This window comes from Lagopus muta, chromosome 3 (assembly GCF_023343835.1).
Source record: "Lagopus muta isolate bLagMut1 chromosome 3, bLagMut1 primary, whole genome shotgun sequence".
In the NCBI taxonomy this organism is placed as follows: Eukaryota; Metazoa; Chordata; class Aves; order Galliformes; family Phasianidae; genus Lagopus; species Lagopus muta.
This window is the reverse complement of record NC_064435.1, coordinates 28,040,011-28,057,284: the sequence shown is the minus strand read 5'-3', so window position 1 is coordinate 28,057,284 and position 17,274 is coordinate 28,040,011. Positions and strand designations below refer to the sequence as shown.

The 17,274-nt window shown below is 41.5% G+C and overlaps 1 protein-coding gene across 1 annotated transcript; it reads left to right on the top strand.

Moving 5' to 3' along the window:
• The first annotated feature begins 3,431 nt into the window (after positions 1-3,431).
• Positions 3,432-8,219, top strand: LOC125690369 (fatty acid-binding protein 5). Its single transcript, XM_048938621.1, has 4 exons — positions 3,432-3,639; positions 6,229-6,401; positions 7,366-7,470; positions 7,615-8,219. The coding sequence occupies exons 1-4, from the start codon at positions 3,564-3,566 to the stop codon at positions 7,663-7,665; spliced, it is 405 nt and encodes a 134-aa protein (XP_048794578.1). The 5' UTR covers positions 3,432-3,563; the 3' UTR covers positions 7,666-8,219.
• Positions 8,220-17,274: the final 9,055 nt, after the last annotated feature.

Sequence of the window (17,274 nt, the reverse complement as noted above, 5' to 3'; positions counted from 1 at the left end):
TCCTTCCAGGTTAAACATAAGGGCATTTTAATGAGGAAAAGTCTAAGGAAAAAGTTGCACCTCCTATGCAACCTCACCAGTGATGTGTTGCAGATGAGAGAGGTGGTGCTCTGCCCTGCCCAAGCAGCAGGTATTATGACTTTCAGAGTCATACTATGGCTTGGCATACATGCAGTAGCCAAAGTAATGGCTACGTGAAGAGAAACCTCAGGCCGTGCCAGCCACAGCTTCCTGCCTTCATGTCAGATGAAGCATTGCTGCACGATGCCCAAAGGAGTAGGACGAAGGTCTCTCTGCACTCTTCCCTTGGCCCCTTCCTTCACAATTGGTAATAAGAACTGTAATATCCTCCCCTCCTATAAGATGTAAGGGCTTGACTACCTTGGAAAAACATCCTCTCTGGCAGGTCCAAACTGCCCAAACTGTGGTTGCTTCTGACTCTGGCTACGTGCCTTCCGTGCCACTAGTATTCATGGAAAATTTTACACTTCTCAGTGTTAATTTGATTCTCTCGGATGATGTATATAATCTAACATAGAAGAAGAGCACAACTGCTTTCAGAGAAAGCTGCAAGCACTGAAATAGTAATATCTGGCATAGGAATTGAACACTTTTGGTTGTGAATGTATACATTTGCTGCTTCTGTTTGAGTATATGCAGAGAGAATATTACATCAAAACGCACCAGATCTTGATCTTAGCATTAAATCAGGCAGGATTTATAGAGCTTTGGGATTTACAGAGACAGATGGCCGAGACCCAAGCATCTCTGAATATTCAACCATTTCATTTTGGCTCTCAAAATAAGGAGCTGCTTTCCATCACCTTTGAAATGTTTGGTCAACATACATGTAATATTTTAAATATTGTAAATATTATAAAAAAAAAATAAAGTATATTTGGTAGTCTGGTCCACTTGTACCTTACCCAAAAGGATACATCTCTGGTCCTTCTAGTTAATTCATCTACTTGAGATACCACAAATTTCAGCACTCTCCTGTTTCAAAGAATTTTTGAGATGTGGCACTGACAGTATCACAGTCAGTAATCTAAAACACTGGATTAACTTGCAGAACACTCGATTTTGGTAAGAACTGAAAGAGCTGTCACTGAATCCTAGCAGTCTACTTTTCAGAAAAGAGAGATAAGACTCTCTCTTCTTGTTGATGCTGCATATGAACTTACATGCCTAGACCTGAGCATTTTCTAAGGAGAATAAATCAAAACAAATGACTTGTGGGAAGATTAAAAATACAGGTGCCTTCCATACAGGTAGATGAGTGATCTCCATATACTTCAGATCCAGGAATACTGTCTCACCACTAGATGGAAATAGTGGATTTTACATCTTCTGTTGCATTAGCAGCACTTACACCTGTGTGTTTGCATATCATAAACCATCTGCAGGCAGCGCTGCAGAAATGTGGATCAGAAATTCTTTGCTAGCAGAGGTGAACGAAAGCCAAGATTTCTATTTCTAGAAATCATCCCTGTTTTACAAGACTAAATATTTCCTAAGACCTAAGTGAAAGATGATTAATTCATCCTTTCTGAAAGGAACTGCACAACAGACAGAATTTTGCTTCTGCTAACATGAATTAGTGAACATCAGCCTAATTTAAAATTTACTCTGATGACTCTTGCACAAGACAGAAAGCAACCAACCACACAGCCAACCAACCAAAAAACCCCACAGAGACAAAAGTGGAAGGAAGCTGAAAGTCTTGTGTTTCAGTGTAGCTGCTTAATGATGAAAAAGCAATGTGGGATGCTGCCTTATGACAGACGCTACAGCATTGTTTGCATATTAAAAGAAAACATCTTGCCAGAGAGGCTGAAGGTAATTAAAGGCAGCTCACTAGGGAAGGTTAGTTAAATAGAAGGGCTTAAAATTTCCCAGCTGAAAAAGGAGCTGATGGTGTAGTGTGTGATAAATCTGACCTTTTCTAGAAGGTATTAAACCTTTAAACTGATTCGTTTAGCTCTGCTGCACTGCATCACTGCTATGTGCAAATGGAAGCACCAAACACCCGAATTCACAGCACCGTCTCTGGAACCAGCACAGAGACTTCACTGTCTTACCCACTTTTGACACCTCAGACTCTAACTCTTCCACAAAGGTACTAACATGGAGCCACCACTAGTCCACCAAACCCTCACGGGTACCAGGCACAGATTCAGATTTTAGTTTGCTGGTCAAGAGGCGGTGGTTCTGAGTTTCATCCATTTGGGTGCAAGGTTAAAGGGACAATGACTGGCATAGTCCTGCTGCTGGAAATCTCACTTTGGGATACACTGGAGTCAGGATTTCTGTTGTGACTCAGAAATAGCAGCATTCTCACAAAATACGACAGTAGGTCTCCCAGTGCACTGACAGAATCTGACAGAAGATTGGCCTCACAGAGCAAGTAACTTTATGGATGTTACATGATGGTGCCAGTTTGCAGCAATGGCAACTGCAGTGCTTTCCTGTCAGAAGTAGGAATTAGGGTACTGCAGATGCACTAAGATCAAATCCGCATTTTCCCTGTGCTAAAGCATGAGGTTGCACAAATGCTTTGTTTTCTTCCTATCTACAGCAATCATGGTTTGAATTTTGGGTGGTCCTGTGTGGAGCCAGGAGTTGAACTCAATGGTCGTTACAGGTCCCTTCCAACTCAGGGTATTCTGTGATTCTACGATTCTGTGATAAGCATATGTGTAAATTCTGTGCTTAGATAAATTGTGTTTGCTGCCCATTGATGTGTGTGGGTAACAGGTATGCTGGATCTGCAGTGAGCCCCACACTGCTGCAGTGTGATATGATGTGACGTGGCAAGCGATATGGGGGCTTGATGGGAAGGGCCAATAAGCAGTTTTGGAATGCTGAGTATTTATGGTCTGATTTTTGGGTGACCTTGTTTGGAGCCAGGAATTGGATTTGATGTCTGTAATGGAGCTCTTCCAACTTGGGACATCCTGAGTCTATGATTTATTGCTCTGTCTCCGTGCCCCATGTTCTGTCCTACCTGAAATATCCATAAAAATAGCACCACCATTACTATGATTTGTAACAAATGGTGCAGTTTAGGATCCAGCGCTCCAGAATTCCAAAGCCTCCTTGCAGCCCAAATCCCAGCAGCCACTTTTGGATCCATTTGCAGCAGGAGGCGCCGGGTGGATTTTTCTTCTTCATCCGAAGAAGCGTGAAGGCTGAGACATCCCCAGCAGTGCCCACCCCCCCCCCCCCCCCCCCGTGCCCGGGGGTTGCTGGTACCCGGGCTGTGGGACTGCGGGTGTGAGGGCAGGGAGGTGCGTGCGTGTGCGTGTGTGTGTGCGTGTGGCTGCAGGAGGAGGAGGAAGAAGGGCAGCACTACGTGCCCGCTCTTGCCGCCGCCGCCGCGGGCGGGACTCAGCGGGCGGGGGCTCGGCGGGGAAGGGGCCGGGGCGCGGCGGGAGCCCCATTGGCTCTCCCCGGCGGCACATGTCCCCGGCCCCGCTATAAAGGAGGCTGCGGCCCCACTGCTGTCCGTCCTTCTGCCTCCCAGCGTCCCCGGGTACGCCGCTACAGCCGCCGCCATCACCATGGCCATCGACGCGTTTTTAGGCAAATGGTGCCTGGTCTCCAGCGAGGGCTTTGAGGAGTACATGAAGGAGCTGGGTAAGGAGACGGGGGCTGTCCGCCTCGGGCAGGGAGCCCGGCACCCCGCGGTTCGGCCCGGAGCTGCCGCCGAGGCTCTGTCCAAGGTCCGCGGGGGGAATCCGCGGCGGCTCCGGGGTGCGGCATCGCGGGCTCCGCGTTCCGATCCCGGCACGGCCACCTCCTCCTCGTCGGACAATGTGGGAAATCTCGTCTTAAAATTCTTCTTTTCCTTATTTCTTTCGCACCGCTGGCAGGTGCCGGTGCCCGCAGGCACATCCCCGCCGCTCCCCCTCCCGCCGGCTGCCGAGCCCGGATTACTGCCTGGCGCGGTGCCGCGGACGGAGCGGGGCCGGCTCGGCGCGGGGGATGCGGGGCCGCGGGCCGAGGTGGCGCCGCCCGGAGCCGGGCAGAGCGCGGAAGCGGGCCGCCTCTAGCCGGGCGGGTGCGACCCAAAGCGAATCAGCTGCACGTGGTGCCCGGGGCTGGCTGCGCTCCGCGGGCTGCTATACGCGCACAGCGCACGGCGCGCTGTCCGCAGCCCCGGGCTGCTGTACGTTCTGCAGCACGCCGGTGCTGAATCGAGAGCAGTTTCCTGCATCCCTGTGAGCATCCCAGCTGACAGGTGATAGACGTTGCAGTGGCTGTGTACTTAGAAGCTGTTGTTCTCTGCGTTTATTCAGTGCTGAAGGCTGGGATGCTTTTTCAAGAAGGGGGAGGTTTTGCTTTGAGCCTCTTTGGAGGAGAAGAGGAAGGAATTTAGGTCAGGCGTTCTTCTTGTAAAATACAAAAGGCATCGCTACAGTTACGGTGTGCAAGAGATGGCGGCTGTGATCACATTTGTGATGCCTGTCGGTGTGTGGTAGGTGTGAGCTGAGAAAACCTTTTGGGCTGAGCCTCTCGGAAGACTGTGATGGAGGAGATTCAGACATTTGAGCTGGGATCCACTCAGCTGTGTTTAAGGATGCCGGGGTGCTAAGCAGGAGCTGCAGCTTCACAGTAGAAATGTAGTGGGGTGACTCACAGAGCTCCTGTGTGTAGGCAGCGAGCAGTCAGCTTGCTTCTAGATCGCAATCTTAAGCCGGTCGCTTTTCTTTGTTACAACTGCAATTCGGGCAGATTGCTGACTGCTCTGCCCGTGATCCAGCTGAGATGTGCTGTGATTCTGCAGATTCTGCTCAGTCAGTGTAGAAGACAATTCCCAGGATAAGAACGTTTGCATTTCACTGCTTGCTGCATGGAAAGAATAACTGCCCACCTCTGTAGCTGGATTTCAAGATGTAGCTGATCTGTAACTCACCATGGACTGGACAACAGCAAAGGGATGGGGGGGGTCATCTTGACAGTACCTTGCAGTTTCACCAGAACACCCGAACGCAAGAGGACCAGCTTGTGCTCTGCAGGGTCTTGCTTATGGCTCACTGCTGGAATCTTGTCTGATTTTGGAGAAGCAATGGCTGGAAGTTTCGTTCTTAAATTTGCACCTCCTAAGGAAACCGTAATCTTTGTTTCATGGACTCAGCCCTGACCCAAGCATCCTGTGCACTGCAGCATGGGGCTGAGCTGGACACAACAGCACTTTTAACTATGCACCCACTTGGTGGCACTTCTTGATCCATTTGGTTGCTTATCAGCACTTGGTGCAGATCTGTACTTTCCCATTCAATGGAGTCCAGTTTGTTGCTTGAATATCCTCTTATTTTTATCTTCATCCTTCAGATCAAAAAGACTCAAGCAAAGCACACACACAGGCTGAGACGGGGAATCTTTTAGGTGCTGGAGCGTTTTGAGGACTACAAGTCTCCAGTTGATACTCATAATGTGTTGAATTTCCAGTCATTTCCAAAAGTCTTGCCTGCAAGTTGCCTGTGAGCAGTATTTCATGTAACAGGAGCATTCTCATTCAGAAGCCAGTATTTTGGAGACAGGAAATCAGAGCTGACATTTTATTAAAAACTGCACATTTGCAATTGTGTACAGCATGATTGAAGACTGCCTTTTACGTTGAAATAGATGTGCAAGTGGATTCACCTGTCAATTAATTCTATAGACCATACATGCTCAATCCGCTTGTTTTATGGTCTTGTTTCCCTCCTTTTTATGTTTTAATAAAAAATAGAAAAAATGTTTTGTTACTTATATACATTAACTATATGTTTTATATGCTGTCCAAGATGATTTCTTTTCACTCAGTGCAGTCTAGGCACGCCAAAAGGTTGGACACCCATGCTTTAGAATGTTCCAAGCATTCAGAACATTATTTTTTATATATATTTGTTGATGCTTTTGTGTTTCTTTTCCTGTTTAATACTTATTTCTGTTTGGAAAAAAATCAGTGCTGAGTTTCAGGACATTTGTGAGTCCTCTAAAGCTCAACACAGATTTAGCTGTAGCTCTTTGAGGAAGCAAAGGAATAACCTTGCAAACAAGCTTTTTTCCTTCCCCATCAATGGATAATTTAAAACATCCTATTTCTTTGGGACTCTCAAGCTTTGATTCTCAAGCATACTTGAGCTCCTAATTAAATGGGAATTAAGTATTTGAATTCCTGTGTGGCCATAAGCCTTAGGGTTTAACTGACTTTGTGACACTGTGCCTCTTGCCTTGTAGGTGTGGGTATGGCCATGAGAAAAATGGGAAGCATGGCGAAACCAGATGTTTACATCATTAAGGAGGGGGATACAATCACTGTGAAAACAGAAAGCACCTTCAAAACTTCACAGTTCAGTTTCAAGATCGGCGAGAAGTTTGAGGAAAACACATTAGATGGCAGAAAAACTCAGGTCAGTATTCTGGACTTTCTGATGAATAAACACAGTTCTTTGGGTGTTTTGTGGATGAAGGCAGTATTTAGAAGTCAGCTTTGGCATCCTTGCTAACAGTGCTTTTATTTGATGAACAGCTGTCACTATAAGTATCATTGAAATCAATTGATTTTTTCTGGATCAAGCAATTTCCAAAGAGGGAAAATGCTGAAACTAATCTTGTCTTGTGTACTGTTGCCTTCAATTTGTTAAACAAGCATTGTGTTAGTAAAACTAACAGACCTTTAAATCCATTTTAAAACCAAATGCCATTTTATTGGAAGCCTATGGAAAAAATCCCATTGATGTTTAATCAGTGGCAGTGCAGCCCTGCAGCTGACCTGACTGTTCAACCTCTCCTATTTGCATAACAAGAGATTAGCTCAGTGTGCAGGGACTATACACCAGGCATAAAAGTGAATGTCAGTCCCTAGACTCCACTTTCATAAGGCAACAAAAGCATCTCTTTGCACTGAGTAGGGAGAACATTAACCCAAAAGGAAGTTAAACACAAAGAAACCCTCAAATATGTCTCTTTTATCTGCTGGTGTGAGTGCTCTCTATGTACTGTTCCCCATCTCTTCAACCACATGCTGGCAATTCATCTATTTTTGCAAGATCGAATAAATGCTACACAAAAGCTCAAAGCCCTTTCACAAAGACATGAACAGAGAATGTCATCTGCTCTTGTTATTGAAGTTGTGCATGCTGTCAAAGGTTTGTTGTATGCAGGAATGTGTCAGAGCAGGAAGTGAACAGTCAGCTAATGTAAGAAGAGGATCAATAAAAAATTAAGAGAATATCCTGGCTTTGTGGATTTCAATGGCAAAATTATTACTGAGATGGAGTGGGATTTTTTCCTTTGGAAGAAAGTAGGTTGGGCAGCATCAGCCTTCAATAAATGCTGTTGGTAAAATATTAACACTTAGATTCTGTTTTTCAGACACTTGTCAGCTTAAAAGATGATGGGTCATTGATCCAGGAGCAGGAATGGGATGGCAAGAAGACCATAATCACACGGAAACTTGTGGATGGACAGTTGGTGGTGGTGAGTTCAGCCCTGCTGCCCGATTTGAGTGCTGCCAGTCAGTAGCCTGAAACAAAACTCTAAAAATCCTGAGCTGCAGCCCTTTTTTCTTACGTTCTGTACTGAGGCAAGGCAAACGAATGAATTCATTTCTTTGTCTTCTAGGAATGTGACATGAATGGTGTCAAGTGCGTTAGAGTCTACCAGAAGGCATGAGAACATCTTCAGATTCAGTAGGAACTTGCTACAAACAACTCAGTCCAGTGGACGGAGCTCCTCTACACTCCATGATTTCCTTTTCCCTGTTTTCTAGTATTTCAATGGACTGAGTAGCTGAGTGCAATCCTTTTTAAAAGCCGTGATGTAACTATTATGTAACTATTCTGAACATATGAGGCTATTAAATAAAATTTTCAAATATATTAAGTGCAAATGTTGTTGCTATAGTAAAATTTTAAAGTGGGGTTTTATAAAAACTCAGTTTGGTTTTAGGCTCTACTGCAAATTGCCTTCCCTTCAAGATAACGCAAATAATGCAATTAACTTTTAATAGCGGACTAAATTTTAACCAGCCTTTTCATCTTTAATGGCTAAGGTAATAAAATCTGAAATAGAAAAAAAACATTCAAAGTTCAGGCACTGCAGTTGTTTCTATCTTAGCGTTACAAAGTAAATTGAATGCACTGGTATAAATAAGAGATAAACCTTGTTGGCCTTTAGATAGAGGAATGTATTTTCGGGGATTGTTTTTTTTTTTTTTTTTCATGTTTGAAACCCACAGATTTCTTATCTGAAAAAATATATACACTAGTGAGCTAATAGACACGATAACATAAGTAAACACATAAGTACTTTGCTTCAAGGAGGCCTTAATTTGAGTGTGCTCTTTGTTTTCCTAGCAAAATTCGTATTTCCTGTCCAGTAACTTTCTAAAAACTCTTAACCAAAACCTGCTGAAATACTGCCTAAAACTTAAAGCCTCATTTTATTTTTTGAACTGACTTGAAACATCTATAAATGGAGTTCATATGCTTTAAAGTACCATAATAAATATCAGAAATATCAATGTCTTGAATATTAATTTTATTCTGCTTGGGAAATGGAGACTACATACTACATTTCTTCCAAGGAGTTGTCAGATTGAACTAAATTATAAGGTTTAGATAACGTTTGGTCATACCAGACAAGCATATTGTAAGTCTGAAACTGTTTAGTGACAAGTAATGAGGAGATTTCTATCAAATTCTCAAGTCTGGAGGATCCTGTAATTGTATGCTTCTAGTTTGCAGCATCAGTCACTGTAGAATCCATTGCAGAATCCAACTTCAAGTCTATTAGGCTTTTTTAGCTGCTTACTGTATCTACTGTATTACTGAATTCACCCTAACAAAAGAAAGTTCTAATCTCTATGTTCATCCTACCAAAGAGGGAAGATGACTCCTAACATAGCATTGGAATATTTATTATTTTCAATAAGAATTTATTTGTTATATATAATAAGGCTATTTGTTACTAGGGAAGGGAATTTTGCCATAGAAACAGAAAAAAAAATGAAGAGAAACTTATTAAGTTTATGATCAGAAATAGACTAAATAGGGATAGGAAAACAGATGCAACAATCCATGGCATGATATGACAGGGCATTGGAATAGGCTGCCCGGGAGGTGGTGGAGTCTTTTTCCTTGGAGATGTTCAGGACTCATGTGGGCTCCTTCCTGTGCCAACTACTGTAGGGAACCTGCTTTGGCAGGGGGGTTGGACTTGGTCTCCAGACGTCGCTTCCATCCCTCTGATTCTGTCATACTGTGGTGTGGTATGATACGACCTCAGGGAAGTGGTCATGAACTCTGAGCTTGCTTTAAGAAGCATCTGGACAATGCTCTCAGACATCTGATTTTTGGGTGGTCCTGTGTGGAGTCAGGAGTTGGACTTGATGATCGTTATGGATCTCTTCCAACTTGGGATATTCTTTGATTCTATGAGACTATCTGAAAACCATTCCTCCCTTCCAAACGAAGCAGAATACTGCTGCTTCGAGTGGGCCATTAAACTTCCCAGTGGTCACTGCTCTATCGCTTACTGCTCCTTGTTTACTCTTCTCATACTCAGTGCTGTTAACTGTTTATCTTTCATTTGAATGGGAAAAAGCATGCAATGTCTTTTATAGGACATCCGTTCTGACTACAGTGAGATCATTTCTTGTAAAACAAAAGGCAGAAGACTATCTTTTTAGAGTGATTTCCTATGGAAACAGGGCTTGTGTATGTGTATGTGTGTGAGTTTCCCTGCCTCTGATTTCGGCCACATGTGAAGTAGAGGCTAGAGGTCCCAAGAATAATAAATCTACAGATGTCATGAAAATAAGAGGCCTGATAAAGGGGATAGGCCATCAAAGTGCCTCGATGATGGAAAGTCTTCACACGGAAGTCGCAGTTTAACATTAAATGGAAGAAAAACATTTATAAACTCTTTCAGCACGCATAAGTTACTTCAGATATGAAAGCTGAGCAGCTGGAAGACATAGATCAACAGGAAACTAGAATTCTTCAGAACTAATTTCCCTACTTAGGCTTAAATATTTGTTTGCTTTATTCTGAAGTTAGCTTCAGCCTCTATTGCTGGTGACTTCAACGTAAACATACTATGACCCGGAACTACCATATATATATTCAACCCATCTGTATTAGACTAGATTACGTATTTACAACAATTTTGTCATACTGCCATCCCGGATTTATGCTTCTCAAGACTTAAAAATATGATTTATTTCCAAATTCTATTTGTTATAGTACAACCCAGTAGTTGTACTCTTTATAAAGTTTGTAAATACGATATTCTCATGAATGTTAAATAACCAGATGTCCTGAGATGTGCACAACTCTATGTAGTTCACTACATCACATAAGATAGCTAAAAAGAAGACTTCTGAGAAGAAACAAAGAATAAATTGTGCATTATACATCCAGAACTGCATTGTAATGCTACAGAGTTATGAAATGAGATGAGTTTTGGCATGACATATTAGTGAGGGATTTTGAAAATATTTTGGAGGTACAAAAAAAAAACATCTGCAAACTGAAGCTGCAAGTAAAATGGCTCAAAGAGAATGCTTAAAGTAATGAGCAGTCCAGTGCTTTGAGTTGAGGGTACTGGCTCTATACAATTCTCAGACAATTAAAGATTTCCCTGTTATGGCTTGTTTATAAGATTTATTTCAAAATGGCATCCTACTCTGCCTGCACTGTCTATGATTAATACTAGCCTTTCCCTTTTCCTCTCCCTTCCCTACCATATGTATGCACTCCAGATCAAAGTTTTTTTTAACAAAACAAAGTAAGTGATGGGAAATCTAAGTTTTCTGAGGTTATGGTCCCACTGTTAGCTGTCAGCTCTCCTAAAAAAAGGCAATGATTATTTTTTCAAGTGTGGAGGTCAAGTGTAGGAAGACAGTTTTGCTCTGCCAGTGACGACTTCAACAGTATTATCTGTGAAACAAACATCCAAAAAGAAAATTAGTCATTGAATAAGTACTAATTTCTTTCAGGTTATAACCAAAAGTCTAGCATATTCTAGTGAGTATAAACAATAAACTCTTACCTGTTTCTTTATAGTATTATGTTCAATATATTTTACTGATCATAAAGTTGTTCACTGCTTGGAGAAGAGAAAGCTCTGGGGAGATCTCATTGTGGCCTTCCAGTACTTGAAGGGAGAGGGAATGACTGTTTACGAGGGTGGTTAGTGATAGGACAAGGGGCCTTAAACTGAGACAAGGGAGGTCTACACTGGATATTAGGAGGAAGTTTTTCACACAGAGGATGGTGACACACTGGAACAGGCTGCCCAAGGAGGTTGTGGATGCCCCATCCCTGGAGGCATTCAAGGCCAGGCTGGATGTGGCTCTGGGCAGCCTGGTCTGCTGGTTGGCGACCCTGCACGTAGCAGGTCTAGCAAACTAGATGATCATTGTGGTCCTTTTCAACTCAGGCCATTCTGTGATTCTATGATTCTATGATTCATTCAAAGCAGCTCTTCTTCAAGTCAGAAGATGAAAGTAAAGTTCTCCATTTCAGGTTAGCTCAGGGTGTCAGCCTGGTGCTGGTGCTGGCTGTGGAGGAGTTAGTCTCCAGCTGAAATACCTGCAGATTTTACATTAAAAAAAATCATCTTTATTCTTTTATGAAGCAACTGCTTGTATTCTACCTGAAAATGTTGTACAAAAATAAAAGCAGGAACGCAGGCCAACTCTGATAAAAACTTTGTTTTTGACTCTTTCCCTGATTACATGATTACACAATTAGCAGAAAAACTTTACACTATATTGACTACTTGTACTTGTAGGGGAAAAAATCCCACATGGTGTGATAGCAGATGGGAGCAAGTTAACATATATTATTTCTTCTTTGATGCCTTGTTTCAGTCCCATTGTTCAGCCCTGGTAGGATTTAGAACTGTTTTGGAGACAGTCCAGCATCTGTGTAAACAATTTTTGTCCCATGATTCTCCTTCTCTGGCTTTGGCTTTTCAGCCCTTATACATCAAATTAAGATTTTGTTGACACTTCCCAGAATGGTTTTATTTTATGCTATTATTTCAGAGGAAAAGGAAGCACTATTAGAGACCACACTCCCAAGAGTGAATTTAATTTCCTTTCCAGTGAAACTATTTCAAAAATAATTATCTCTATCAGATGTTCTTAGTTGCACTCTGACATATTTGCAGGTGAAGTCCATTGTAGTTTCAGAATAAACATAAAGCTTCAGTAATAACTGTAATACGTGCAAGCTAAATAATGTCCTGCAAAAATTGACTGATTCCCAAATATTATGATTACGAGTTAAAAATAAAATGTTTATCATTAATCACAGATGTACATTCTCAAATTAATCACCAGAAGATAAATGTTCTACTCTGAGGATCATGTTTACTACGTATCTAGAACTGGTCATTTGCTCCCACATGCACAGAACTTGATCCTCTTGGCAGTTCTTGTTAAAAATTAATTAGTCTACCTGCAAAAAAGTGCTTGTGTCTCTAAGGGTGCAGTTCATTTTGTTGTGCAGTGAAGTGCCAAACAGAAAATTAAGGGACTAAGCACAGATTTCAGTCTGGGCTCACGGTGCACAGTGATGTGGGGAGAGAGCTTGCTGCAGCACAGCTCATGGGCATATCATGCTGTGGTTTGGTGCCTTCTGAGGACATGCTATGTGGTCATACACGGTGAACAGCAGATTTGAAATCATAATAAATAGACTTGATCCAATAACTTCATGTCCTTCTTGGGGGCTCCAGAACCGAACACAACACTCCACGCTAGGTCTCATAAGAGCAGAGTAGAGGGGCACAATCACCTCCCTCGCCCTGCTGGTCACACTTCTCTTGATGCAAACCAGGATACAGTTGGCCTTCTGGGCTGCAAGGACACACTGCCAGCTCATGTTGAATTTCTCATCAACCAACGTTTAATTGTGACTAATAATGTTCAGAAAATGGGGTGTTTCTATTCTTTTACATTTATTTTTTTCTCTCGGTGAGATTCAGGATAAAAATACAAACTTCATATTTTTAGTGGTGGCATTATTTGAATAGTCATTTTCTTTTTGCATAATTCATGGAATACAGTCCCCCTGTTTAAGCAGCTAAACCAACGGCTGCTTTTCTGAAACTGTGGCAGGAGAGAGGAAGCTAATTGATTATAAACAGAAACCACAGATGCCTCAGTCCTTTCCCTTTGTCACGTATTTCCATAGCACAGTTCATGTTTATCTGAGCCTACACATTATCCCTCTGGATGTTTGCTTTCTTCATGAAGATTCTTCTTTTTTCCTATTAGGATTATCAGGTCTCTTTTGATTTTGATTCTGAATGTCCAGATGGCATGATGTTAGAATAGGAATTAAGAAAGACAGTAATAAATACAGCTGCATCTTGTCTAGCCTCTCTTTATCTCTCTCTATTCCCCCTTATTTTTTTTCCCATGGTGCTGATGGGCTTTCTCTTTCTGCTTTTCACCACTGAGAAAATGAAGAACACTGAGTGTACAGCAATGGTATCCAGTGGTAGTCATTCTGATAGTTGGATTTTCATGCACTCTATGGTTGAGCAACATCAACCTCAGATTTAGATAACTGAAAGGTTTAACTGTTCTGCTGTTCTCAGCTGAATCCTGGGAGAAATACGCAGACCTACATATGGAAAGGTAATTATGTGCTGCCACAGCAGATAGAACACATGTAGTTTGCTCTAACTCTTGTGCTGAAATTTTATTAAGCACAGTTTTCTCCAATATTTAGCTCTGACCCAGGAAAGAAGGTAAATGTGCTTTCCCAAAAAGTGATTCTCTACTGAACTAATTTTTAATAGTCACAGTGATGCTATTATCTGATACAGGTATCTCTTTACTTCATTATCAAATGAAGTAAACAATCTAAAAATTTAAGAGATATAGATTTGAAAGATGTCAGACTTTGTGGATAAAGGAATTGCTGAGTTGCAGTCAATGGGCCAATGTCTAGGTGGAGACTAGTGACAAGCGGTGTTCCTCAGGAGTTGGTACTGAGACCAGAACTGTATATAATCTTTGCCAGTGACACAGACAGTTGAGTTGAGTGTGCCCTGATCAGGTTTGCTGATGACACCAAGCTGCGTGGTGCAGTCAACACATTGGAAAGAAGGGATGCCATACACAGGGACTTTGGTGGGTTTCAGTGGTGGACATGTGTGATCCTCATTAAGTTTGATTGAGTGATGTCCTTCTCCTGTGGTCGGTGTTCAAGACATATTTCATAGAGATTTTTAAACTCATTTGTCCTCACTCGCTTTGTGGAGGAGAAGAACACATGGAAAAAAAAACCAAACAAGTTAAAGATGTTTTGATACATCAAGTGTAAAATAGTAAGTCTGGGAAGAAAGATTTCCCTGGAGGTTTTTCTCTTGTTTGTGTTTCTCAAACACAAATCTGAACCATAAACCTATCCTTGGAAAAGAAAGTGTACAAAGCCCTTTGGAATGTTTTAAAAAAGTCTCAGATAAAGCTCTGTATACTAAAGCTCTCAGCCTTTGCTTCCATTCTTGTAGATATCTAACTTCTTTGGATTAGCTGGACATTCTCTGTTGTGATTAAAAGCACACTTTGTATGAGAGGTTGTCTAGAAGTCTACTGGAATTTCCCTTTGTCCTAGCTTATAACTTTATTTGTCACTTGAGTTTTTGTTCCACTTCCATGATCTTCATAAACCAAGATTTTGCAGAGAGATTTCTCTGCTCCTGTTCCAATTTGCTTTACGTTTCAAGAGAACATTAGCACTGTCTCATAATGTATTCTACAGATTTTACCAAGGAGTAAATCGCTGCTGACACATACTGAGATGGATTTCTGAGCTGGATTCCTGCTAAGATCAAGGGCTAAGAATGTTTATCAATGAGGCACTGATGCTATCTTATGAAGTGACAGCCTTATATACCAACAGAAGTCTTTGTACTGCTTCAGTAAGTTTAGATTGGGCTTTAGTAACTGAAAGCTAAAATAAGAGACCAAGAATAAATGATTAATTTTAAGACATGTTATTGACTCTTTATAACATCCTCCTTGACTTTTTGTAATACTTATGTTAACAATAGAGCTCACTGGGAATACAATTTGATCAGAAAGAAAATGTTGCTAGTTTTGTATATTTACTCATTTATTCTGTTAGGTCAATTGGGCTAATATTTACATCAAAAATGAGAATCACCATTACCAGTATGGTTTTATTACACTGTCATTGTATTATTCTTGAAATAAAACCTATAACTAATGTGTGGAAATGCACTAGAGACCAAAATATATGTTAATGTCTGAGTGTTATTCAATCACAGTATCATGGAGAAAATATTTCCCTTACTTTGTTTATTGGCCTTGAGTAGTGTCAACAGACATTACTGGGGAGGATATTCAGTTGCATCTTACAATAACATTTCACTGAGTAATGTTATGATTACATATAAATTTAGAAAAATAATTTAAGATCTAATGCCTCTCTTTTTTTTAGTTTAATGTTTATTGGAGCATTTTCTGAAGAAAACACCAATAAAGCATTATGCAATATTATTGATCATGCCTATATAGTTACTTCATATTGATGAATAGAAAGCTGTAATTAATGTTTGACTACCCTATACAGTGAAAGCAGTCAATGTATTTGTACCAAGTACATTGGTTGGTCTGAAAATAATACCTCCTATTTATTTCCATAGAAACTACAACAAATACAAAGAGCACAATAACACTGTTTAACAGAGCAAATTCTCAGCTCCATGCTGCACCCATAAAAATCTGCATCGCTGTCTGGAATGTGGCTTTTCTTTCACATCTCTGCTACCACTGCTGAAACTCACCAGCCACTGCCTCACTGTGCTAACATCCACTGCTTGGTCTTTATTGAGATAAATGTTCAGCAAGCCCTGCTCTCCATCACATAAGTTGAAATGGGTGCTGACATTCACATTAAGGTTTCCTTACTGTTGTTAACAAGTGAACATTTGGTGGCAAATCCACCTCTTGAGTTTCTCATTCCACATTTTATATTTCCCCTTCCCTACAGGCTCTGCCTTTGCATACAAGACAACTCCATCTGGTCATCTGCTATCTGCATTGCAGACAAGAATCATGGACTGTTAAGATCTTACTATCGAACTGATTACTTCTGCAGGTTCTGTTTAGTCTACACTTACGTAAGGCAGAGTGTAGTTGGACTTGAGTTATATCACAACAGCACATGATAAGGCTGCCCTTGTCACTGCTGGTGCTGTGCCCTCTCTGCAAAGTGTCTGATTTTCTGCTGAGCCAACAGGTCATAATTTCTTGGCTTCCCTGCAAGCCTGAGGGTTCATTCACATGGGAAAATGAGAGTTTGGTACTGAGTGAACAGAATCAATCCATTTCCCATTTTTAACTGAATCCTGAATAGTTTTACTCCCACCACCAGATGTATTACTTTCCCATATGACGAGTATTTACTTCTATAACTGATGGCATACAGCCTACACCTTGGTTACCACGGGAGATTTGTTTTCTTCCTGCCATTGTTGTAGCAGCAGTCTCACAAAATACATTTCTCTCTATTATTTCTCTTACAGCTTTCTACAAAGAACACCTAACAATGCTTCCTCAGACAAGAAACTGAAGCTAAGCAGTCCAAGGAAAATTACCGTTTGCAAAGTCTGAGAGTAGCTTTGGGAGTGGCATAGGATGTCTTGCTCTAATACTTCTTCTGGAGACTTAAATCTTGCAGTTACTTGTATTTAAGCTTTATCCTTTAATTGGGAAATGTAGCCATAGCATCTGATGGGAGTTACAACATCTGTGTTACACTGGGGTCAGATACATCTCACCTAAGCTAACCTGAAGCACTCAGCTGAGTTGCTCTGCTCCTACAGAGGCAGGGACCAGGGGCAGACATGACCTGGAAATACCAGATGGCAGAGTTTGTGCAGTAAGCAGTCAGCTGCAAAGCCTACTGCAAATGTATTTTGTTGTCTTCCAGAGACATACATTCATGCAGTGCAACGCTTGAAGCCATGCTACAGTAGGAGGTGCACACATACTCATTACCTGACAAATCTCACAGAAGCTGTGTGAATCACACCACGTACTCCAACTCATGAATCACACTGAGTGTATACAAGCCATGCATATATAAATGAATATGTACAAGCGGTGTTTTAATAGCTCTGTTATCTAGCTGTGCAAACTTGCTTAGCTATGAAATAAACTGGCTTTGTTTTATGTTATCCCTATTTAAACACCTTCAGATGGGTATTTTGAGTTAAGAGACAACTGCATAG